At 39.3% G+C, this 26147-nt stretch overlaps 1 protein-coding gene and 1 long non-coding RNA gene across 6 annotated transcripts in view; one reads left to right on the top strand and one right to left on the bottom strand.

Annotated features, from left to right (window-relative positions):
* Positions 1-3625, bottom strand: part of LOC148123746 (uncharacterized) — a 53141-nt gene extending 49516 nt beyond the window's left edge. The window contains exon 1 of the long non-coding RNA XR_015740562.1: positions 3471-3625. This is a non-coding gene — a long non-coding RNA (uncharacterized LOC148123746). The remainder of the gene's footprint in view (positions 1-3470) is intronic.
* Positions 1-25456, top strand: part of LOC113451694 (putative RNA-binding protein 23) — a 46446-nt gene extending 20990 nt beyond the window's left edge. For 2 of the 5 annotated variants that reach the window (XM_026723080.2, XM_026723079.2), the window contains 4 exons: positions 6420-6630; positions 21970-22071; positions 22512-22596; positions 23984-25456. In XM_026723080.2, coding sequence (XP_026578865.1) covers positions 6420-6630; positions 21970-22071; positions 22512-22596; positions 23984-23987 — 402 coding nt within the window. In that variant the 3' untranslated portion in view covers positions 23988-25456. Of the gene's footprint in view, positions 1-6419; positions 6631-21969; positions 22072-22511; positions 22601-23983 lie in introns of those variants that run through there. The other 3 variants (XM_087918911.1, XM_087918912.1, XM_087918910.1) reach the window with 3 other exon arrangements.
* The last annotated feature ends 691 nt before the right edge of the window (positions 25457-26147 follow it).

Here is a 26147-nt window from a genome sequence, read left to right as displayed (position 1 = left end):
ACTGTACTATTTTCCTAGATTCTTTCTCCTTTCTCAATTTGTATGCTAGCCATCTACCTGGCCTATTTGCATCTTCAAAATAGTTCTGTTTAGCACTTCTAATTTTTTGTGCCAATTCTTCTTTCTCTGCCTGACCCATCTTATGTTTAATTATATCCATTTTGAATTTAATATCTTTTTTCTGTGGCATATTCTGCAATTCTTTTTCCAGTTTTTTATAATCTGATCTTCTAAAGCTTTAATAGTTTGCCTCTTCCTAATATTCTTTTTCTTTGTATAATCCATTATTAATCCTCTCGCATATGCCTTCATTGTATCCCAAACATTCTGCATTGAAGTATCTTTTTTATTTTCACTGAAGAAGAAAGCCAATTCTTTGCCCATCCATTGTGTAAAGTCTTTTTCCTTTAAAATAGCATTGTTTAATCTCCATCTAGATCTTCTTCTTTGTCCTTTCCATTTAATTGTCATTGGATTATGGTCTGGCCATATACCCATTTCTATATTTATTTCTTGAATGTTAGATATTAATTCTGATGAAGTCCAAATCATATCTATTCTGGACCATGATAAATGTCTATTTGAATAAAAAGTATATTGCTGGGTTTTACCATTTCTTTCTCTCCATATATCTTTTAAATTTAATTCATCTACCATTTTAAAAAAAGATTTAGGGAGAGTCTGTCTATTTTGTTTTAATGCTGTCGCTGTATAGTCCAATTTATTATCTACAATTCCATTAAAATCTCCCATCATAATTACATTAACATGGTCCAGTCCAATTGATTTCATATGTAACGTTTTATAAAATTCTTCTTGTTTATCGTTCGGAGCATAAATTGCAACAAGCAGTGTTTTTATATTGTTATCCACTATTTCAACAATTAATATTTTTCCATCTTCATCAGTATAAATCAATTTTGCTGCAATAGTTTCTTTAATGTACAGGACCACTCCTCTTTTCTTACAGTTAGTCAAGGAAGTAAAAATTTTCCCCAGTTTTGGTCGTGCCAATAATCGTTGATGTTGTTTTTTAATATGTACTTCTTGTAGGCAAATTATATCAAATTTTAACTTCTCTGATTTATGAAAGATTTTTCTTCTTTTAATAGCTGAGTTCAATCCATTTATATTCATAGAAATCATTTTTTTTCCTCCATGGTTATGTTTTGTATTTAGGTCTAACAGTTCTTGTAGATCTTACTTCACGTTGTTCTTTGGTCTCCATTTGTCCACCTACCACACCTTCTTCTTTCCCCGTTCCCATCTGGTCTTCTTGAGGTTCAGTTGAGATGGTCTCTTTTTCTGTCTCTATTTCTCTTCTTCCAAAAAATTCATTGTAGAATGTTTCTGCTTTCTCAATTGAGTCGATTCTGTGTCTCTGTTCTTGCCATATAAACATTAATCCTTCTGGGATCAACCATCTATAATTCACCTCTTTTTCCAATAACTTTTTGGTCAAAAATCGATATTCTCTTCTCATCTCTCTCACTCTTCTGGGCACTTGTTTTAAAACCACAATCTCTTTACCTTTGTATTTCAACACCTTATCTCTTGTGACTTGTAATATTTGTGGTTTAATAGTCTTTTTAGTAAATCTGACATGAGTCTCCCTTGGTAGCTTATTCCTCATCGCATATCTTGTGAAGACACGGTATATCTCATCTACTCCGTCCATCATGTTTTCCTCTGTTATCTCCAAAGCTCCAGCCAGAATTTCTATCATTACAGCCGCCAAATCTTGTCCTTTTTCTTCCTCTATATTTTGAAATCTGAGATAAAATTCTGACCTATCTATCTCCCACTTCAACATCCCAGTTATATCTTGTTGCACCGTTGTTAATTTGCTAACAATATTTCCAATTGTCTCATCTCTTTGTTTGTCTTTCTCCTCAATTTTTTGGAGTCTCTCCTCCTGTTTCGCCATCATTTGTTGAAAATTTTCAATTTTTTCGTCAGTCTTCGCAATTCTTTGTTCAATACTCTCTGTTCTTTGGTCAATACTCGTTTTGAGTTCTTGTATTCCTTGTATAATCGTCGCTAGGTCCATTTGTACTTTATCTTGCTTCGCCATTATTGATAGTCGTCCTCCAGTTGATGGAGAAGCAGGAGCAGAAGTTGAACTGCCAGAAGGTAAAGTTTTCTTACTCATTTGAGTAACTCAGGATCTTTAAGCTCCTTTAATCCAATTAATAAGGTAGCCCATTATAATCCAGTTGGGAAGAAGAAAAACATTAAAAAAAAACCAATAAAAAATAAAGAGTCCAGGATTAAAAAGAGAAGGAGAAAAAGAAGATTAAAAAGAAAAAGGAGGAGATTCTTCAGGTTCTTGTAAACATTAATCCTATTGTGGAATAGTCAATTATAATTCAAAAATAAAAATTAAGAATAGTAAAAAAAGAAAAAAGAAAAAAAGAGTAAGACCCAATAATATTAAAAAGCAATGATAAAAAAAGAAGAAAAAAAAGAATTCTTCAGGTTCTTCACACCTTAATCCAATTATAAGGTCTCAAAAAATAAAAAAATAACCATAAAAATAAATAAATGAAAATAGAAAAGGCAAAAATCCCAATAAGCAAAAATAAAAATATTCTGAGGCTTTCCCTTTAAGAAGAAAAGTAAAATTAAAAATAAAGTCAAACAAGAGAAAAAAATAGATATACAAATATTACAAAACACTGTGGGATTGAAGAGGCATGGAACAGCTAAAAGAAAGTAAAAAGAAAGCACACTGCATCTTATTTAGTTATCCAAGGCTCTTATTATGGCTTCTCCACAAATTCCAAAGCCAGGCTTCAAGTACTCAATTAATAATAGAAGTTCCAAAGAACACCTGTTAAAACATTCTCCAGTGTTCTTCCCTCTATCTTATCAAGTTCCAGTGTCCTTGAGAAAGGATTTCTTCACAGCCCTCTCAACTTCCAATAAAGTATTTTCAAGCCTCTAGTTGGCAGTGTTACAAGGTTTCTTTAATCCACTCCCCCTTCTTTCCCAAAAAAGCCTAATAAAAAAAAGGAAATATACATATATATATATATATATATATATATATTTAAGGAAAAAAAATTACTAAAGGGAGCCTCTGTTCTAAAAAAAAACTATTAACAGTCAAAAGGGGGAAAAAAAAGAAAGAAAAATTAGGTGAATATAAGAGAAAAAACCAGTCTAGTTACAGTTACTAGATCACAATGGAAGTTCAATGAAAACAAAAGTAAAAGTAAAAAGCCAAGCCTCCGTTTGACATTCTCTTTAAAAAATTGCCGCTAAATCAGTTTCATCAGTTTTTGTCCAAAGTCTTACAGGATTCTTCTCATTTTAGAGTGTCCTTAAGTCCCCCCCAAAAAAAGATTCTCACCAGCCGATGCACTTTCTCTTTCTGCCTCTTCCTTCCAGAGCTGTCACAGCTTCAGCAGCTTAAAGGCTGCCTCTCCGCCGATGGTAAAAGGGCTTCTTCTGGATCAACCAGGGACTTTGCGATGTCCCTGGGATCAGCAGAACGCACCCCTTACTATCACCATCTCTACGGGACGGTTTAGGTCCATTAGGACCGACCAGGGGCGAAGATATCAGCTGCAATCACAGAGCCCCGAGATTGCAGCTGTATCGCAGCGACGTGGCTCCGCCTTCTCCCTGTACGGTCTCTTCTTAAAAGCCTCCAATGTTGGAGCACCCACAACCTCTGGAGGCAAGCTGTTCCACTGATACAATTGTGTCACCGTTCCAACGTAACGGACCCAAGAAAATCAGAACTCTTGCAACTGGAATCTTCCTCAAAGGACTTCTTTTTATTGGGTAAATCATATCACATCTAAAACCAACTCTTAAATATTTCCCTCCATTTCAGTATAATTTAAATAATAAAAGATTGCCTCCCCAAGTGTCACAGGTCACATTGTCCAAGGTTAATTGGTAGGCTCCGTCGGCACACCTCTCCTTCATCCAACACCTGTGGAGTTTAGATGACCTTGGTTCCCACGAGATAAGTGTGTTGTGTCTGGCAATGCCTTCCAGCCTTCCCTCTCCTCCCCCGCCCCCTCATACTGCGTGTCAACTGAGAAACAACAAAATGACTTCAGCCAGGTTCACTTTAAAGTTGACTAATTGTTCTCACTGTTAGGAAATTTCTCCTTAACTTTATGTTGCTTCTCTCTTTGATTAGTTTCCATCAGTTGCTTCTCGTCCTGCCTTCAGGTACTTTGGGAAATAGGTTGATTCCCTCCCCCACCTTCTTTGTGGCTGGAACCCTGCTGTCATGTCCCCCCTGGTCCTTCTCTTCACTACACTAGCCATGCCCAGTTCCTGTAACCGTTCTTCATATGTTTTAGTCTCCAGTCCCCTAATCATCCTGGTTGCTGTTCCCTGTACTTTTTCTAGAGTCTCAACATCTTTTTGATAGTGTGGTGACCAAAACTGGATGCAATACTCTAAGTGTGGTCTTACGAAGGCTTTATAGAGTGGTATTAGTACCTCACATGATCTTGATTGTATCCCTCTGTTAATGCAACTTAGGATATCATTAGCTTTTTTGGCTGCTGCTTCACACTGCTGGCTCATATTTAGCTGGCTGTCCACTAAGACTCCAAGATCCCCCTCACAGTTACTGCTATTGAGCCTGGTTTCACCCAGTCTATATGGGTACTTCTGGTTTTTCGTGCCTAAGTGTAGGACTTTACGTTTCTCTACGTTGAATTTCATTTTGTTAGATATGGCTCAGTGTTCTAGCCTGTCAAGATCCATCTGGATCTTGAGCCTATCTTCTTGGGTGTTAGCTATTCCTGCCAGCTTAGTATCATCTGTACATTTGGTAAGTTTCCCTTCTATTCCCTCATCTAAGTCGTTAATGAAGATATTGAAGAGTACTGGGCCTAAGACAGAACCTTGTGGCACCCCACTGCTTACTTCCCTCAAAGTAGACTTAGACCCATTAAGGACTACTCATTGAGTACAGTCAGCCAGTTGCAAGTCCATCTGGTGGTGGTGCTCTCTATCCCACTTTTTTCTAGCTTACTAAGAAGTAGGTTGTGGTCTACTTTGTCGAATGCCTTGCTGAAATCTAAGTATATTATGTCCACGGTATTTTGCTGGTCTACTCATTTAGTCACTGTGTTGAAGAATGAAATAAGATTGGCTTGGCATGATCTGTTTTTAACAAAACCGTGCTGACTGCTAGTTACTACTTTACGTGTTTGTAGGTGTTGGCAGATCTGTTTTTTTATTATCTTTTCCAGTATCTTCCCAGGTATTGATGTTAGGCTGATCGGTCTGTAGTTTCCTGGGTTTGTTTTCCTTTTTTGAAGATGGGAACCACATCAGCTCTTTTCCAGTCCTCTAGTGCTCCAGGATTTTTGGAAGATACGGTGCAGTGGTTCTGAGATGACCTCTGCCAGCTCCTTTAAAACTCTGGGATGTAATCAGTCAGGCCCCAGCCTGCAATGTGGTCAGATCTGGCCCATGGTGCTATCCTGGAAAATTTAAGGGGTCGGCTCGGTCTACCCAGTGCGAAGAGGAAATATGCCAGCGGTTTGGGGAGTGGTGTCAAGCTGGCCACGCCCACCCAGTTGGCCACACCCACCCAGGTCACCACAGCCCTGATGCAGCTCTCAAATTGAGTTTGACACCCCTGCCCTAGACCATCTCAAACAAGTGACTATCCAATCTCTTTAAAACCTCAGTGATGGAGCACTTACAACTTCTGGTGGTAGGTCGTTCCACTGGTTAATGGTTCTCACCGTTAGGAAATTTCTCTCCTTAGTTCTAGGTTGCTTCTCTCTTTGGTCACTTCCATTCATTGCTTCTTGTCTTGTCTTCAGGTGCTTTGGAAAATAGGCTGACCCCCCTTCTTTGTATTGTGATTCCCCGAAAATAAGACCGTGACTTATACTTTTTGCCACCAAAAAAAGGCACCAGGTCTTATTTACGGGGGATGTCATCCACTGACTAACCTCACTTGCATGCGTAGCCCCCGGCCTCCTTTTCGCTGCCAGAGGCCTTCAAGAACTTCTGCTTCTGCAGTCGGCAAGGCTTTCCTGAAGGCCTGTGCAGCTGATAACAGGGCTCTGGATCAATCTGGAGCTTTGTTATCAGCTACAGAGGCCTTCAGGAAAGCCTTGCCAGCCTTGCTGGCTGCAGAGGAAATGGGCTGGCAGTACAGGTGTCAGGGTGTGTGAGACCTGGCTACAACTGTCCAAAGGTAAGTAATAGGACAGCTCCCCCCCCATCCCCACCCTAGCTTAATTTTTACCTGTGCACTCTGGAGTGGGCGGGATCTTAATCAGGGCTTATTTTGGGGGTAGGGCTTATATTGGGTGCACATGTAAAAATCAAGCTAGGACTTACTTTCAGGGTAGGGCATATTTTCTGGGAAATAGGGTAACATCCCCTCAAATATTGGAACCCTGCTCTCATGCCCCTTTCTCCAGTTTGCAGAAGCAGAATGTGCCCGCCGTGCCCTGGAACAGCTGAATGGTTTCGAACTGGCTGGCCGGCCCATGCGGGTGGGACAGGTGACCGAACGGCTGGATGGCACCACCGACATTACTTTTCCTGACGGGGCTGATGAACCTGACCGGTCATCTCTGAGCTTGGGGACCACCGGCTCCCAGCTGCAGCTGATGGCAAAACTGGCCAAAGGTGAGGTACCCCTGGTAGAAATTTGACAGTGGGGAATGGATTCTGTTATATATTTGGAAAGGCCCTATTAGCAAGGGAAATCATTACTTTCAGGATCACAGAGTCCTTGACTTACAAACTGTTTTTTGGGTGACCATTCAGAGTTAACAACGGCACTGAACAAAAGGGACTTGTGACCATTGTTCACACTTAACGACCACTACAGTGTCTCCACTGCTTGACAAATGGTTCATATGCATGACAGCCATAGGGTCCCCGGGGGGGGGGTTGTCATGTGACCATCTTTTGCAACCTTCTGACGAGCGAATCCCATTGGGAAGCCAGCTTTGCTTAACAGATGGATTACTAACTTCACAACTGCAGTGATTCACTTAGCAAATGTGGCCAGAAAGGTCATAAAATGGGGCAAAGCTCACTTAAGGACTGTCTCACTTAGCAGCAGAAATGTTGGACTCAGTTGTGGACATGGGTTGAAGACTACTTGTGTACATTAAGATACAAATTGAGCATTAGTCACATAAATTAGAGCTGGCTAGCTTTGATTTTTCTCTTGGCCTTTTCCCATGTGCCTTTGTCCAGCGGCAGTTCCTCTCAACACAAGCCCATCTCCTGTCTAAGAAAGATTGATTTTAAGATCAAGTGATCCTATAAGGAAGTGATGGCAAACCTTTTTGGCACTGAGTGCCCAAACCGGAACACGCGTGCATGTGCGTGTTTCAGAGCGCCGGAAACCTGAAGACCAGCTGGCTGGTGCGCACGTGCCTGTTTTGGGGGCCATTTTCAGGGCATTTTGGCCTGAAAACGGCCTGAAAAACAGTCTGGAAAAGCCCCAAAATGCTCTGTTTTGGGGGGTGTTTTGGGGGCCATTTTCTGGCGCATTTCAGTCTGGTTTTGGGTTGGTTTTGGCCTGAAAAAGGCCTGAAAACCGGCCTGTTTTTTGGCCTCTTTTCTGGCGGCCCAGCACTCATGAAGACCAGCTAGCCAGCATGCATGTGCCCGCCAAAAACCAGAGGGGGCAGCTGGCGATGGCGAATGCCCACAGAGAGGGCTCTGCGTGCCACCTCTGGCACGTGTGCTAGGCAGGTTACGCCATTGCGGCTATAAGGTGAGCAATCCTATAAGGTTGGCAAAATGATAATAATAGTTTTATAAAGACATCTTTAGCAATAAAGAAGTAGAAGAAAGAAACGGGAGGAGAAAGAGAACAAGAATTAAGAACACTGGCCAGAGAAGAGAAAGAATTACAAGTGAGAGAAAGGGAAAATGGAAGAAGAGAAGAAACTGAAAATAAAGAGAGAAAGAAAAGAGAACTGAGAGAAGAACCAAAAGAAACCAGAATAACAAGGGGTATTAAAACTAGATACAAGTAAGAAAATACAGGAAGAAATACGGATGTTGTCCTTGAACATAAATGGATTGAATTCACCTCAAAAAAGGAAAAAAAACTTTCAACAAACTTAATAAAATGAATTTGGATATAATAGGGCTCCAAGAAGTACACATAAAAGAACAGCACAAATACCTATTGAACTACCCCAAATTGAGGAATGTGTTTACATCATTAGCGCAAAATAAAACGAGGGGTAGTAATATATATCAAAAAAGCAATCTCAGCTAGGCAAATTTACAAAGATAATGAAGGCAGGATACTGATTGTAGAAACAATATTAAATAAATATGTGATGCTAGTAGAAATATACACCCTGAACAGTGGGTTAGAACAATTTTACAAGAAACTATATAACATCATTCAAGAGATAGAATGTGACAATATCTGTATTATGGGAGATTTTAATGCAATTACTAACCAAAAACAAGACTACGAAAGTAACAAAGAAAAAAAAGGGATTAGAAGAACATTACCTAAAATATTTTTTAAGATGGCAGAGGAATTGGGAATCGGAGAGAGAGGAATCAAAAGAGAAATCAGTATACATACTATTCAAACAGGTACCAGTCACAGTCCAGAATCGACATGATTTGGATGTTGATGGAATTGCAACAAGAGGTAGAGGAAGCGGAAATACTGTAAATACCAATCTATGGGGCAATCATAACCCATTAAAAATTATATGGAAGGGGAAGAAAAAGAGAGGTAGATGGACCCTGAAAAGATCAATCCTAAATTATAGTTTAAACTGAAAATGGAAGAACAATTGTGTTTGTTTTTCCAAGAAAATATAAAAGATACGAATATACAAAACCTATGGGACACTACAAAAGCATACATGAGGGGAATGGCTATAGCGTATATGGCGAAAGAAAATAAAAAGAAAAAACAAGAAAATTTAGAAGATGAATTTAGAAGATTAGAAGAAAACTTACAAAGAGAACCACAGAGAGGCAGCCTAAAACAACAAATGGAACCAGTCAAACATAAAATGAACATTCTTGAAAAAGGAGAGTTGGCACAACAAATAAAAAGGAACAATCAAAACTTCTTTGAAAATGCCAACAAAGCAGGGAGATGGCTAGCATATAAATTAAGAAAAAGGCTGGATTAGTAAAGTACAGAATGAGAAAGGAACTATGTGTTATCAAAGTGAAGAGAAAAACAAAATAGTTCAAGAGTATTTTGAAAAGCTATACGATAGTGACGAATGCCCCATAGAGGAAAAGCTAATACAATGTCTAGAGAAAGCAGAGCTGCCAAGAATCACAGAAGAAATAAAGAATATGTTAAATGCAGAAATAAAAATGTTGGAACTAATTGAAACATTGAAAAAAACAGAAGAAGAATAAAACAACAGGCCCTGACGGACTACTGGTAGAAATAAATAAAGAATTCCAGGAACCATTAGGCCAAATATTATTAGAAGTGTTTAATGCAGTTTTAAAAGAATCAAAAACACCAGCATCATGGACCAAAGCAAACATAGCATTAATACCAAAAGAAAGTGCAGATTTAACAATGGTTAAAAATTACAGACCCATATCATCATTGAATTCAGATTATAAAATATTTATGGCAATAATCACGGAAAGACTTAAAAGATTCCTAAATGAATTTATACATGTAGATCAAAATGGGTTTCTCCCAAAACGACAAATATGTAATAACATGAAAACTATATTGGACGTTTTAGAATATTATGAGGTTCACTGTGAAAAACAAGTAGCATTAATGCACAGAAAGCCTTCGATAATGTAAATTGGAATTGCATGTTAAAACAGTTGAACTATATGGATTTTGGTGAAAATTTTATTAATATAATCAGAGCTATATACAGTAAACGTGGTGATAATCATAGTAAACGGAGAAGTTACGCAAAGTTTTAAAATCAGGAAAGGCACAAGACAAGGATGTCCATTATCACCATTATTATATTATCATTGGAAGTGTTAACAAGAATTATTCAGAAAGACAAGCAAATTAGAGGGCTAAATATTAAGAAAGAAACTTATACATTACAGGCATTTGCAGATGACCTTGTATTCATTATAGAGGAACCACTGCAATCAGGCACAAGGCTTATGGAAGTACTGGAGGAGTACAGGGAAGTAGCAGGACTAAAAATAAATAAAGATAAAACTAAAATGATAACAAAAAACATGACAAATTCACAGAAAAAAGATTTGGCTGAGAAGATAAATATTCTAATAATGAAGAAAGTGAAGAAAGTAAAATATTTGGGAATACAGCTATCAGCAAGGTATACAACAATTAAAGAAGAAAATTATATTAATTTGACCAATCAAAGAATTAGAAAGATGGGAAAATCTGCAACTCTCCTTTATGGGGGAGAATTGCAGCAATAAAAATGAATATCCTACCTAAAATACTTTTTCTTTTCCAAAATATACCAAAAAAAATAGAGAAAAAATACTTTGAAGATTTGAATAAAATAATATTGAAATTTATTTGGCAGGGGAGGAAACAGAATTAAATTAAAATTATAACAAGATGCCAAAGAAAGAGGGGGATTTGGTTTACCTGACTGGGAGCTATATTACCAAGCCACTGCATTAAATTAGGTGCAAGAGTGGATAAAATTAAAAAATAGGTGGTTACTAACATTGGAGCGTCATGACCTACAACCAGGATGGCACGCTTTATTATAGGATGAAAGACATACAGTCCACCAGTACTTCCAGAGGCATTATATAAGACATATTCTACTTAAGGTATGGATAAAAATTAAACAGCAAAATTACATAAAGACTCCGGTATGGCTCTCAACACTAGAAGCAATAGTGCATCCAAATTTCATGAATCTGGGGGAAGTCATTACATACAAAGATCTACTAGATGGAAAAGGGGAACTAAAATCCAGACACAAACTGAAAGAAGAAGGGATACAACTCGAATGGTGGGCATACCTACAATTCCAATCAAGATACAAGAAGGACAAGAAAGAATGGGACATACAGAGAGAATTGATGGCATTGGATAAGATACTATTAGGAATGGAGGGGAAAACAAGATAATATACTGTACAACTATCTACTAGAATAGAAAATGGAGGAGGAGCAAGTCAAAGAAGTAATGATAAAATGGGCTCAAAATTTCGGTTATATTGAGTTAAAACAATTGGCAAAAGTTATGGGAAAGAAATAGAAAATTAACATTGGCAACTTCATATAAAGAGAAACAATATAAAATGTTTTACATATGGCATCTTCCTCCAGCTAGATTGGACAAAATTAGTAAAAATATATCACCACATTGATGGAAATGTAACACAGAGATAGGGACCTATTATCATATGTGGTGGAAATGTATAAAAGCAAAAAAATACTGGTGGAAAATAAAGGTTTGGATAGAAGAGATGGTTAACCAGAAAGTAGAGTTCAGACCAGAAATGTTTTTACTGGGAATTATTAATAAGAAATACAGTAGAGGAACAATATATTTAATGATACATATAATAACAGCTGCAAGACTGGTGTATGCGGACTTCCGGTGGTAAGGCAAGGATGAACAGAGGTGCAGAAGCCCGTCTGTGGTTTCAGTTAATCTCTTTTTGCGGTTGGTGCAATTCTTTGAGGGTGCATGAGTCCCGGAGAGATTTGTGCTGGCGTGGGGGAGACTTGGGTTGCAGTGTGGGGAAGGCAACCCCCCTGCAGCAAAGAGGAGCCCTCCAGAGCCCAACGAGCAAGAAACAGCCGCCTATCAATGGCGGCTCCGAAGTCTGGACTGCCACCGATGTAAAGAAGTGAGTGACAGTTTGTGAGATCATTGGGGAAGAGTGTGGCAGAGAAAATTAGCGGCGGAGAGGATGATTGGAATGCTATAGACTTTTATAAGGCTGTTACAAGTGTCTGTCCGGAGCCCTAAAAGGAAGCGGCCAGAAAGCGGATGCGAGGCAAGTGAAAGTGAAGGGGCTTGGCAGACAGAAGAAAGTAAAAAGGGAAGTTTACGAGGTCAGGAGATATACCACACCAATAATAATAGAAGGGAATCTAGCGGCTGGAAGGTGACTGGAAGGTGTGGAGGATTTGGACTATTTCATTCGATTTTTATGCTGAAAGACTTTATTAAAGCGGAGACGGGAAGATCAGAGCTGACGGAACAGAGACAGTGTGGCGCCACAGGCAATACTTAGAAACCCTGAAGTTATCGTAACAATATAACTGATATAAACCACTTAGCCCTTCAGGGAGCATACTGATCTAACTGAGGAGGTGGTCCCATCTGAAGAAAATCAGGAAAATTGAACTTAGGAACGCTAAGACAAAAAGTAAAAGTGGAAACTTCTGAATGTGTGGAGATACCGTGTAATTACAGTCACTACTCAGCATTTTTTACCTCCCCACTTCTGGTGCGTTTGGAATGAAAGCTCTTAAACTTAGAGACAGAAAGCTAAAAACTTATTTCAAAATTTCTTTTTCCCTTTACTCCCTTTTTTCTGTATACATTTGCTCATTTTTTCTTTATTCCCCCACCATCCGGCGCTTTGATGAACTATCTCTCCTTCTTCAATCTCTTTTTATAATGATTATAAATATGTATACTGGGGAAAGGAAAATTGATTGTTGTAATTGATTGTTAAATAATTGAATTAACTGATTTAATAGATTTATTAATAATAGCAATAGTTATACTTTGATTAGATATATAGGGAAAATAGAACATTAAGTATTATTTAATAACTATAGGATTTTATATGTTAATATTATAATTCATTGTGCAATCACAATTAATCAACTTGGGGACGAATGTAATACTGTTTGTGTTTAAGAATATTTAAAATAAGGTTAGATAATACATTATTTATAATATTTAAATATAGTTGGATTTGGATATAATATTTATTTATATTTATATATATATATATATATATATATGTTCTGTCTCACCTGTATTCACAGGTGAGAATCCAAAGTTGCAGAGTTATAATACTCAAACAAATGAACACAGACAATGCAGAGTTAAATGTCTCTGTTTACTCAGTCCTTGGCAGTCTTCCTAGAATCTGTCTGGCAAGTCCGAGCTGACTATAAATCACGACGCTGCATCCAAGAGGGTCAAACGTATTCTTCTGAATCCCAAAATGCACTTTGCTCCAAGCAAAGATTGAGAGCCAGCACGCCTCCTTAAATCCCCTGGAGGGGAGCGTCAGTCTCTCTAATTAATCCCTGGCTTGACATCTCCTTTCAGATTGTGATTGACGTTTCAATCTTCTTCTAGTCCTAGCATCAAGCCAACATCCGTCAGTCTCGTCCTCACTCAAAGCCTCTGGCTCATTCTGTGGATCAGCTGCTGACACCCGAGGCAAGAATGAAGTAGAAGGTTCTGGAGACGACCGTCTCTCCGACACTCTCTCATCCTCCTGGCTCACATCTGTGTCCTCTGATAAATCAGACTCCACATTCACAGCAGGCTCAAACCTTCCATCTTCAGATGCATCAGATTCAAAACTCCTAGCAGGCTCAATCCTTCCAGTCACAACATATATATATATATGTATATGTTATGACTAGGAGGTTTGAACCTGCTCTGTCAGAAGACATAAGCTTGAGTGATGAAGAAGATCTGGCATTAAGGTTTGAGCCTGCCTTGTTGAGTGACACAAATGGGAGTCAGGAGGAAGAGGAAGATAGGGCATTGGGGTTTGAACCTGCTTTGCTGGAAGTTTTGGAATCTTCATCCTCTCTCAGACCTTCCTCATTAGTTACACCTGTGTCGGCAGATAATCAGGAGAACGTGCCAGAGCCCTTGGACGAAGATCAAACCGAAGAATCTTGGTTTGATGCAAGGAACAGACGTAAGCAGAAACGTCAAGCACAAACTGGAAGGAGACGTCAAATCAGGGACTGAGTAAAAGACTGACATGCTCCTTCAGGAAATATAAGGAGGCGTGTTAGCTCTGAAGCCCTGTTCAGATCAACTTGTTGGTTTGCGTTTGCAGTTGGACAATTTATCCTGTTTGGAATTCATCTCTGATTTATAGTGCTGCTCGTTATCATAATTGGCTGACAGCTTCTGGGAAAACTGCCAACGACGAATTCAGACAAAGGAAAGTTAACTCTGTTCCTGTTTTTTTCTGTCTGTATATTTTCCTTTGGACATTTGGACTCTCACCTTGTGGCCACAGGTGAGACAGTATATCTATCTATGTGTGTGTGTGTGTGTGTGTTTTTCTGAGGTTCTCACGGGTATTTGTATGTGGATCTTTGGTTATTCGGGTTTGCTCCCGCGTAAAATTGGAAGTATCTAGGCAACGTTTCGATGAAGTCTCATTACAAGCCTGAAGATAATGAATGAGACTTCACCCATGGCACAAAAAAACATAGAAGAAACGTTACCAGTGGAGAAACAAGCTAACATCTCGAATGCCAACATCCAATCAATTCTGCTAACTTTACAGGAATCGATAATGAAGCTGCAAGAAACAATGATGAAAAACCATAATGAGATGAGAGCAGATATCAATGAACTAAAAGAGGAGATGGGGAAATTAAAAGCAGAAATGAAAGCGGACATCTCCAAAGTAGAGGACAAAGTTGGATTATTACATCAGGCCTTGGAGAAAAATGAAGCAACAATAAAAGAGGTAGAGAAAAGAACTGAACGAACCGAAAGGAAATTAGAAAGGGTAGATGAAGAATTAAAGAATATGAGTAAAGAAATGGAAGTCTCACTGGTCTACCTAGAGATGGATAAGGCTGCTACATACTTGAGATTCCAAAATGTAGTGGAATCCAAAGAAGACTTGGAACAACTAATGGCAGGAATATTGGCTGGACTATTGAAAAAGGATAAAGATGACATCTTGGGGGAGTTTGGTGAAGTTTACAGGGTTAGCACTAATTATGCGAGACGCCACAAATGCCCAAGAGAAGTCCATATACGATTTGTGAGAAGGAGTGTCCAGGATATCATACATAGGATGTCATGAGATGAAACAATCACGTATAAAGGCAAAGAAGTCTTGATTCTCAAACAAATACCAAGAAGAGTAAGGGAACAAAGATGAGATTATAAATTCTGAGCAGCTTACCTAAATCAGAAAAGAATCGTATTTAAATGACTAATCCCAGAGGGGATGTTAGTTTCTTGGGACGAAAGGAAAATCAAAATAGACTCCATGGAAAAGGCCCAGGAATTTTACGAGCGATTGGTAGGTCCGGAAGACCAGAGCAGTAAGGATGAACTGGAAACTAACTCCCAGGAAGATCAAGGCTATCATAAGAACAGAGATGGAACTTTAGGAAATCAAGGAAATACTCAATTACAACAGGAGAGAGAAGGAAGTAGGACACATCTTCAGGCACAAGGAGAGACCGGAGCCATTGCAAGACAAAGAGCGAAACAGAACTAATTAAATGGAAGAAGAAAACAAACTACTATCAATATAAATGGTTTAAACTCAACGATAAAAAGGAAAAGGATAATAGCCAAACTAATCAAACAGAATGCTGATATAGTATGTCTACAAGAAACTCATATAAAGAAAACAGATGAAAAATACTTAGAATGTCCGAAATTAGGGAAGCTATTCACTGCACCAGCAGATGCGAGGGAAAAAAGGGGGATTGCAGTATATGTTAAAGAGGATTTGAAAGCAGATTTAATATGGTCGGATTCTGAGGGAAGAACTCTGGTTTTGCAGATCTGGATTAACGCCATCCCAATTCTCTTAGTGGTAATCTATGCCCCGAATGGAGATCAAAAAGAGTTTTTTAAGCATCTTTATGGAAAAATAGTAGGATTGGAAAAAAAAAGTATTATAGGGGACTTTAATTCTATTGCTGATTATCAAAAAGACCACAGTAATGGGGGAAGGAACAAAGGGGAAAAAAGAGAGCTTCCCAAGATATGAATGGAAATGATGGAGTTAAATTTGATTGACATATGGAGAAGATTACATCCCGAGGAAAAACAATTTACATTCTATTCAAATCCTCATCAAATATGGACACGAATTGATATGGCATGGATGAATGGGGAAATAGCAAATGAGATAAAAGGGATTGAAATTTTACCCAATGAATGGGCAGATCACAATCCAATTCAGATAATATGGAAGGGTAGGGAAAAACCCAAGAAAAGATGGACATTAAATACTCAGTTAATAAGAGAAAAAGAATATACCAACAAACTCAAGGTGGAATTAAACTATTTTTTAAAGGAAAATGATAATGGAGCAACTACGAAACAAAACATTTGGGATACAATGAAGGCAGTAATAAGAGGTATAACAATCTCTTATAACGCCAAGAGGAATAAGGAAAAATACGCCCAGCAAAACAAATTACAATAAAAAATTAAGGAATTAGAAACTCAATTACAGAGTACCCCAAAGGATTCAAAATTGCAAAATCAGATAACAATAACTAAACATAAATTGAATTTAATTGAACAAGAGAGAATGATTATAAATTTGAATACAACTAGACAAACTTATTTTGAGCATTCCAATAAGCCAGGGAGATGGCTATCATATAGACTTTAAAAAAGGAAGGAAAAGAGATTGATATACCAGCTAATAGATGGAAAGGGGGATATACAACAGGAGATAGAACAGAAAAAAGAAATTGGCCATAAGTATTTTGAAGAGTTATATAAAAAGGAAGTTAACGAAGATAGGATAAGAAACTATTTAGATGAAATGAAGGATAAAGCAATTGGGGAAGAAATGGAAGAATTATTAAATAAAGACATTACTTGGTTCGAATTGAAATCAGCAATAGAGAACCAGAAAAACAACAAATCCCCAGGACCAGATGGTATCCCAGGGGAGCTGTACAAGGCAATAGCAGAACAAATAGGACCTCTTATGGTGGAAGTTTTTAATGACGTCTTATTGGCAGCCAGGATGCCGGACTCATGGAGGGAGGCATTGATTTCGCTGATCCCGAAGGAGGATTTGGATCCCCAATCTATACAAAATTATAGGCCGATTTCATTGTTAAATACTGATTACAAAATATTTACTTCTATTATAGCAAGTAGACTAAAAAGAATGTTAAATGAGCATATACATGAAGACCAAAATGGATTTCTCCCGACCAGACAAATCAGGAATAACTTAAGAATAGTATTAGATGTTTAAGAATTTTACGAAGCCCACCCCGAAATACAAATAGCACTTATGTTTTTAGACGCAGAGAAGGCCTTCGATAACTTAAATTGGCAATTTTTAATCCAAAAACTTTATAATATGAATTTAGGCACCAAATTTGAAAATATTATAACAACCATTTATGATACACAACAGGCAAATATTATAATAAATGGGGAATATACCCACCCAATAAAAAAAGAAAAAGAAGTCAGACAGGGCTACCCACTCTCACCCCTGCTCTTCATATTATCACTAGAAGCATTATTAACGCGAATTAGACAGAACCCAGACATAAAAGGATTAAAGGTTAAGAAAGAAGAATATAAGTTGCAAGCGTTTGCGGATGATATGATTTTTTTCATTGAAGAACCAATAGAAAGAGGACAAAAATTGATGAATGAATTAAAACAATTTGGAGCAGTAGCAGGACTAAAAATTAATAGGAAGAAAATGAAATTAATGACCAAAAATTTAACAGAAAAACAGAAATTAGAACTAGAAGTCATGGAAATACAAGTGATAAAGGAAGTTAAATATTTAGAAAGATGGTTGACAGCACATTGTAAGACACTTAAGGAAAATAATTATGATAAATTGATGCAACAGGTAAAGAAGGATGTAGAAACATGGGGCAAGCTGCAACTTTCATTATTAGGCAGGATCGCTGCTATTAAAATGAATATTCTTCCAAAATTCCTCTATATATTTCAGACGATTTCAATCAAAGTACACACTTTTTTTTAAAGAACTTAATAAAATAACTGAAAAATTCATCTGGCAAGAGAAAAAACACAGAATAAACTTAAAGGCAATGCAGGATATGAAGAGCAGGGGAGGGCTGGCACTTCCAAATTGGGAGTTGTATTATAGTGCAGCCTCTTTAGTATGGTTGAAGGAATGGGTGAATTTAACCAATAAGAGAATATTATTCTTAGAAGGCCATGACTTGCAGAGGGGGTGGCATGCTTTTTTATGGGATGTTGGGAAAACTAGCCAGAAATATTTTCACAGACACCTAATCAGAGATTCATTATTGACTAATTGGAAGAAAATAGGGAAAAAACGCTATTTAAAAATACCAATTTGGATCTCAACAATGGAGGAGATGATTCACCCAAATAATCTGGATATTGCTAAAATGATTAAATATAAGGACCTATTGGATACTCAAGGAAATCTGAAACCGTGGCAAGAACTTCAAGATTGGGGATTAAAAATTGATCAGTGGGCATATCTTCAAATTCAAAGTAGATATAAACAGGATAAGAAAGAATTTGGAATTAACAATAAACTCCAGCAATTAGATAGAATTTTATTAGGATCAGGCAAAAAAAATATAACAAAATTTTGTAATTATTTATTAGAAGTAGAATTAGAAGAAGAAATTGTAAAAGGGAACATGATAGCCTGGAGTAGGAATATAGGACGTAGTATCACCATAACAGAATGGGAAAAGGTCTGGGGTAGAAATAATAAAATCACAAAATCGGTAGCATACAAAGAAAATGCCTATAAAATGTTTTATAGGTGGCACCTTCCTCCGAGATTAGCGAAGATGCACCCCAATATGACTCTGAATTGCTGGGAATGCAAAAAAATGAGGGAACTTACTTCTATATGTGGTGGTCCTGTACAGAAGCTCAAAAATATTGGCAGAAAATTAGAAATTGGCTGGAGGAATGACAAGAGAACAGATCAAATTCAACCCAGAGTCCTTTCTATTAGGGATCTTTGATAAACAAATACCAAAAAAAAGTGAAATATATAATAATACATATTTTGACAGCAGCCAGATTGGCTTTTGCACAATGTTGGAAACAGCCTCATGTTCCATCAGAGGAGATGATTATTCAAAAAATTTCAAGTTGTGCAGAAATGGACAAATTAACCTTGGCATTAAAAAAGACACTTCAATATACTACAACAGCTGGAACTGCTGGTACAAATGGATAGATCAAAGATAGATTTCACACTAAAAGGCAAAAGAGGATAGGAAAGAACTGTAGTAGTGATATACAAATATATGTAAGGATTAAGTGTGTATATGGCATAAAATAAGGATAAAAAGGAGGTCTCACAAACTGTTGAAGATGAAAATGATTTTAATTGTTTTCTATTTTTTTCTTTCTATTTTCTTCTTCCTTTCTTCTTTTCTTTTTCTCTCTTACATTTATGTATGTGTTGTTGGTCTGTTTTAATTGTAAAATCAATAAAATTTATTTTAAAAAAAGATTGGTGTATGCCCAAAACTGGAAGAATGAAGATACCCCTACAGAAAGTGAAATAATAAGGAAAATATTAGTCTGTGCAGAGATGGACAGACCAACTTTAGAAATAAAAGATAAGGGTGAGACAGAGTATTATATGAAGTCTTAAGTAAAATGTATCAATGGCTAGAGTCAAGGAAAAAGAAAGGGTTGACTGACTCTTTATAGGAATTAAAGTTGAAGTTTTGTTAACCAAAGAGAATGGAATATAATGGACAAATATGAGATGATACAAATGCGTGAGTATAAAAGATGTTTGTAAATATGTATATAGTTGTATATAAATGTATATAAATGTAAATAGAAATAATATGCAGCTAGCACTATACTAATAACATAAGGGAAAAAGGAAATTAACTGTTATGTGTATCTCTATATACTATAGCTTGTATGGCCAAAATGATGGACAAGAAAGTTGCACTGTGTTCAGTTGTTTTTAATGTTTATTCAATAAAATTTATATATGTATTAAAAAAGGTTGGCAAAATAGAGGAAAAGAAATCAGCAGGAGATGCTAAAAGATTCCTCAGCCTAACCTTGCTCAGTTAGGTTCTGTAGTTTATATTTTGAATCAGACGAATCCTATATATTGCGTTTTCTATGAATAATATTGCACTGGCTCCAGGAAAATTGCCAGACTGTCACGATTCGTGCTCAGTTGTGCAGAGAAGACAAATGTGTGTTACCTGGAAAAACAAGGGGGAAAAAAAGAGCTTCGTTATCTATAGGTAGTCCTTGACTTACAACCTCAGTTCACCTTGGAATTTTCATTGCTAAGCAACACAGTTGTTAGAGTTGTCTTGTGACTGCAGGCGTAGGATTCGGCCAGGTTTGGGCGAAGCGGGCGCTCACTGAACCAGTTGTTAACACCAGTGGAATCCCACCACTGCATGACTGTGCCTGATTTTATAACCTTTTGTCACAGTCATTAAGGGAATCCGGCTTTGCCCATTGCTTATCAGAAACCAGCGGGGGAGATTGCAAATGGCGATCGTGACCCTGGGACACAGCAGCCATTATAATACATGCTGGTTGCCAAGTGTCCCGAGTCACAATCACATAACCATGGACACAGCAAATTCCAATGAAGGAGAATATCTGTCGCTCAGGGTTGACATGACGGATCCTTGGAGCTCTCTGAGCTTGCTTGTTTTCTTGTAGACATTTCATGACCCAAACTAGATAATGTCATCTGTGCTAGAAACGAGTGATATATGTGGAGAGGAGGAGGAGATTGTGGAGTCCTCTGAGCTTGTTTTTTTCCAGATGTTTCATGACCCAACTAGGTAACATCATCAGTGCTAGAAGGTGGGGTAGGGTTTGTGGAACTGACAGGATGAGGAGAAGGACTGTGGAGTTCTTGGTGCTCTCTGAGCATGCTTGTTTTCTTGCAGATGTTTCATGACCCAACTAGGTAACATCATCAGTGCTAGAAGGGAGTGGGGTTTGGAGAGGGGGAGGAGAAGAAGAAGGAGAGGAGGAGGAAGACTGTGGAGTCCTTGGTACTCTGCATCAGGGGTGGGATTCTTCTGGTTCAGGCGAACCCCTAGCTGCGATGATCAGCTGGCTCTGAACCAGTTAGATCTGATGATCATGTGGCCTTGCCCACCCACCCCTGCACTGTACTCAACTATACCTGCTCAGCTGATTCGCATGGCAGAGCAGATTGTGTTATTTCCTCAGCTGTGTTACTTCCCTGAAGTAAAATTGAAGGTAATTGTGATAGCTGTGCACGCGCGCACAATGCATGTTAGGCGCGTGCAAAGCATGCAATTAGCAAACCGGTTGTTACACCAGTAGAATCCCACCCCTGCTCTGCATGCTTGTGTTCTTGCAGACGTTTCATGACCCAACTAGGGAACATCATCAATGCTAGAAGAAGCATGATGTATGTGGAAAGGAGGAGGAGGAGATTGTGGAGTCCTCTGAGCATGTTTGTGGTTTTTGCAGACATTTCATTACTGAACTAGGTAACCTCATCAGTGCTCGAAGGGAGTGGGATTTGTGGAGAGGAGGAGGAGGACTATGGGGTCCTTGGTGCTCTGAGCTTGCTTGTTTTCTTGCAGAGGTTTCATTACCCAACTAGGTAACATCATCAGTGCTAGTGACTAGCACTGATGGATGATATTACCTAGTTTGGGTAATGAAACTTCCAAGAAAAGAAGCAAGCTCAGAGAGCACCAAGGACCCCTCACGACAACAATTACAAGTGCGGAGACTGATCATAAATCACTCATTTCAGCACCATCCTGACTTCAAACATTTGCCAAACAATTGGTCGTAAGTCAAGGACTTCCATCTTTTGAGGAGTACTTCCTCTATTTCTTCTGGAGATGGGAGAGTGACAATCATGACTGAACAACTGCAATAAAGGCCTTCAATTACAATCTAACAAGGGCGCTATGCTTGTTATTGGCAAAATCGTGGGTGGGGGGGACATCAACGCCCATAAGTCACAGCTGGAATACTCTGACATCTGGAAGAGGGCGGTCTTTTTAACAGCCTTGATTGTGGCATCCTTGCTCTTCCCTAACACCTTGTTTTGTGTTTGCCGGACACAGCAGGTTCTGGGATCCCACTATCCACCACTGCAGCGGCCCAGGCTGCTTTGCAGCTTAATGGAGCAATACCTTTGGGAGCACTGAATCCAGCTGCCCTGACAGGTAAGGGGGTGGGGGATCCGGGCTGGTCTGAAAGGAGCAATTGGGAGTGGTCCTAAGGACGGGAGTGCATCATGACAACTCTGGCTCAGCATTTTTCAAACTTGGCAACTTTTAAGGTGCGTGGACTTCAACTCTCAGAATTCCCCAGCCAGCTGTTGGCTGGGGAATTCTGGGAGTTGAAAGTCCACCCATCTTATAATTGGCAGTTTGCTGTCTGGGAGTTGAAGTCCACATAAAAGTGGTAATTTGGCTGTGGAATTCTGGGAGTTGAAGTCCACAGATCTTAAAAGTGGCCAGCTTGCTCAAACTAGCCCAATGAATGTTTCTCCAGACTGCTTGCATTACACCAAAGATCACCCTAATTTATCATCTTTTTTTCCCCATGGGAAATTATTCCCAGGTTCCTAATGCCTTTTTTTTTCTTTCTCTCAACCCTGTAGCTCTTAGCCCAGCATTGAATCTAGCTTCACAAACACTGGCCTCCCAGTGCTTCCAGCTTTCAGGCCTCTTCAGTCCCCAAACAATGTAAGTCGCTAAACAGCAAAATGTGTGGATGTTGGTAGGAAAGGAGCTTTTTCATCTTTATTATGCTCCAGATTTGCAGATCTTTTACAACCTAACTAAGATCTATAAGTTGATTGAGGGTGGATTTTTACCAAACAGATACCTAAAACCTCAGGTCTTCTCCTAGTCCTTCCCAAAATCTCAGCCTTATGAGATTTTTCTCACCCTTGAGCCCCAAAGTTCCCCACATCCCTTAGATACTCACAGACAAAATGATTTACCTGTGAAGTCCTTGGTGCTCTCTGAGCTTGGTGGTTTTCTTGCAGATGTTTCGTGACTCAACTAGGTAACAGCTTCAGTGCTAGAAGGGAGTGGGGTTTACAGAATGGAGGATGAGGAGGGAAGAGTAGGATGACTTCGGAGTCCCTGGTACTCTCTGATCTTGATTATGGACATTTTGTGACCCAACTAGCTGACATCATCAGTGGTGGTAGGGTTTGCAAAGTAGAGGAAAGAGGAGCAGGAGCAGGAGAATTCAGTGGTGGAGCAGGCAGGGCTGTCAAACTCGTGGCCTGTGGGCCAGATGCGTTATGCGCTGGCCACCCCACCCCCATTTTAGCAAAGGGGGGAAAGTTGTGATACGTCATGTGACCACGTGTTGTTGCGAGTTTGGCACCCGTTTTATGTGGTCCTTGGTGCTTCTGAATTTGGTTGCTTTCTTGCAGACATTTCATGACCCAACTAGATAACATCATCAGTCTAGAAAGGAGTTGGGTTTGTGGAGTGGAGGAGGAGGAGGGATAGGACTCTGAGGTCCTTGGTGCTCTCTAAGCTTGGTTGCTTTCTTTTAAGACGTTTCATGACCCAACTAGATAACATTACCAGTGCTAGAAGGGAGGAGCGGGATAGGATGGTGGTTGTAGTCCTGTAGGGTCTTTCGTGCTCTCTGAGCGTGTGCACATTTCATGACCCTACTAGATAACATCAGTGATAGGAAGGAAGGAGATAGGATAGGAGTGGTAGCCTTGTGGGGTCCTTGCTGCACTTTGAACTTGCAGACGTTTCATGACCCAACTAGGTAATCTCATCAGTCTAGAAGGGCTTTGCTCTCATTTTATATTCCAGTGGCTTGGCCCGTCAGTGTTGGTGAGAGTGGTCTTAGGAACTTGCCTTGCAAGTTCTCTGGTGCCCAGATTCGTTCCTCGACCTCTAACTCGCACCCCCCCCAATAACTTTACTCTCCCTTTCATCATTTTCTACCCTTGGCCATATCTCCACGTGAAATCCTGAGTGGTGAGGCCGAGGCATAGAGGAGATGGAGAAGGACCTTGGGGAGGGAAGGAAGGTAGGGTGGAAAGGAAGGCTTCTAACCTCTTTTTTTGTTTTGTTTTTTTCCCTTGTTTTCCAGGTAAGGACACCCAGTCCTCCCCCCCCCTTTCCCGCCCTCCCTCTCCCATGGAGCTTGGAGGGGGAATGATCATCTCCACACCATTACCACCTCACCTGACACCCCTCAACACACAATTGTGGATCCAAGCCTGGGGGGGGGATGAACTTTGAAGGAACGCTCCCTCTTTGGGCACAAGGGGGAACCCTTCTTAACATGAACTCTGATTTATTCCGAATTTCCCTCCCTGGGGAAAGGGGAAGAGCTTGTATTCTGACCCCCCCTTCCCCCCACCTCCTCCAATCACAATTGGAGGAGAGGTGCATTATCCCCCCTTGGGGGAGAGCTTTGCAAATGTTGAAGGACCTCCTCCCCCAAAAAAAAGAGGTGGAATTGCAGCATCTTTTCCTTTTGGTGGGTTTTGGGGAGGCAGGAAGACTCTTGGCCCCTTCCTCTTTCTCTCTCACCCCTCAGCTCTCGGATCGGGCTGTGGGGCTTTGCTTGGATGGTTTTGGGCAGTCCTCGCAGCCAAGACTGGTCTGTGCACATGTGCATGTTGTACAAAAAAACGGAGAGGCACAGACCGGCATGTGGGTGGGTGGGAGGCCCATGTGGTGTATATCTCTTCCCCCTCAATTTGTAAAGAGGCATAACCTGTGGGGATGTTGGGTGTTTTCCCCCTTCATTTTTCTCGACTGTCTCCCATTCTTGGTGTCCCCGTTTTTCTGGCTGCACCCCTTCCTCGGAGTCCTTCAGAGACCCATTCCCCACCCCCATCCTTTCTGTCCCCCCTCACCCGCCCTTTCCAGATTTTCAAAGGTGTATTTTGGTTTTTCTTTTTATCTCTTTCAATTTCCCTTTTTTTTCTTTTGCTTATAAATGAATAAAAAAGTCACCAAATGGAACTGTGTGTATGGCTGTTCTCTTTTTTTTTTCAAGGAGGCAGGGTGAGGGGGAGAGTTTCTCCTGAAAAGAGATTAAAAACCTTTTAGGGGGAGGCTAAAATACTGTATTTGGGAAGGGAGGGATTTTTCTCAACATTTCCAGAGTCCAAGCAAGAAAGGAAATGTTAGGAATAACAAGGTTACCTAACGTAGTTTGGGTAAAATAATATATATAAACTATGATAGTAAGTTTAAGTGTGTGTCACTTTAAACTGCAAAGCATGTAATTTTTGGGTGCGGTGTTGAACCACCATAAGAGGGAGCAAGAGAATGTGACATTGCTGAGGATTACTGGTTTGATGAATTGATGGTTTGTTAACTGCGTGTTTTCCCTGCTGCTGAGTTGCTGAAGGAAGAGAGGAGTTTTGACTTCTTCATATCTCTACTGCAAGGAGATATATTACTGGACTGATATTTGTAAGTTTACTGACCTCTTTTTTGACACTGGAATTTGCAACTGAATAATCCCTGGACGGACTGAACTAGTGAATGATATATGGACTGTTTGACTATGCTATAACTCTTACTGGAATAAACTATTTAACTAGCACAGTGTATCTGTTTTACTGAGTGTAAGCTACAAAAACGTTTATCTCACATATTTTGCCTGCCTGCCTGACTGCTGTGCAGATTCTGCTAGGGTGTATCCCTAACAGGAAAGGAACATTCTTCTTTGGATCAGTATATTCAAAATCTATGTTATCATCTCCTTTTACTAAAAAAAAAATGCTATGTCATCAGTGAACAATAGCAACAACTAAACTACACCATCACTTTCCTTTTTGAATAAACATGGATCAGCCATGCCAGCTACAAAACCTATCTTTGTTAATTCCTTCACTATGCACTGGTTCCATTCATAGCCTGATTGCTTCAAGCCATAAAGACTCTTTTTTAATCTCCAGCAATCAGTTTTGTTATCAGTTTTTATCCCCAAAGGCTTCTTTAAATACATAAACCAGGATAGTCATTTAATAATGTTGTATCTTTAAGAGAATGTTGTAATTGTGATTGGCTGAGGTTCCTCCAATGGCCATAAGATGGAGCCAGAAACCTGGTTTGTTCTCCTTTGCATTTCCTTTTGCTTTTTGCCTGATCGTCATTCTGCTTGAATTGCTGTGAGTCTTGCAACTATTCGCAAACTCCGTTTACTGAACTTTGTTTATGATGCTGGTAAAGAAAAGGACTTTGTTTTTTGGATTATCTCTGGACTGATTATTTTGAATACTACCTGCTTTAAC

The sequence above is a fragment of the Pseudonaja textilis genome, unplaced genomic scaffold (genome assembly GCF_049901715.1).
Source record: "Pseudonaja textilis isolate UNSWEBS1 unplaced genomic scaffold, rPseTex1.2 PTEXSCF20, whole genome shotgun sequence".
NCBI lineage: Eukaryota > Metazoa > Chordata > Lepidosauria > Squamata > Elapidae > Pseudonaja > Pseudonaja textilis.
Note: the sequence above shows the minus strand (reverse complement) of the source record. Positions and strands in the feature narration are given on the sequence as shown.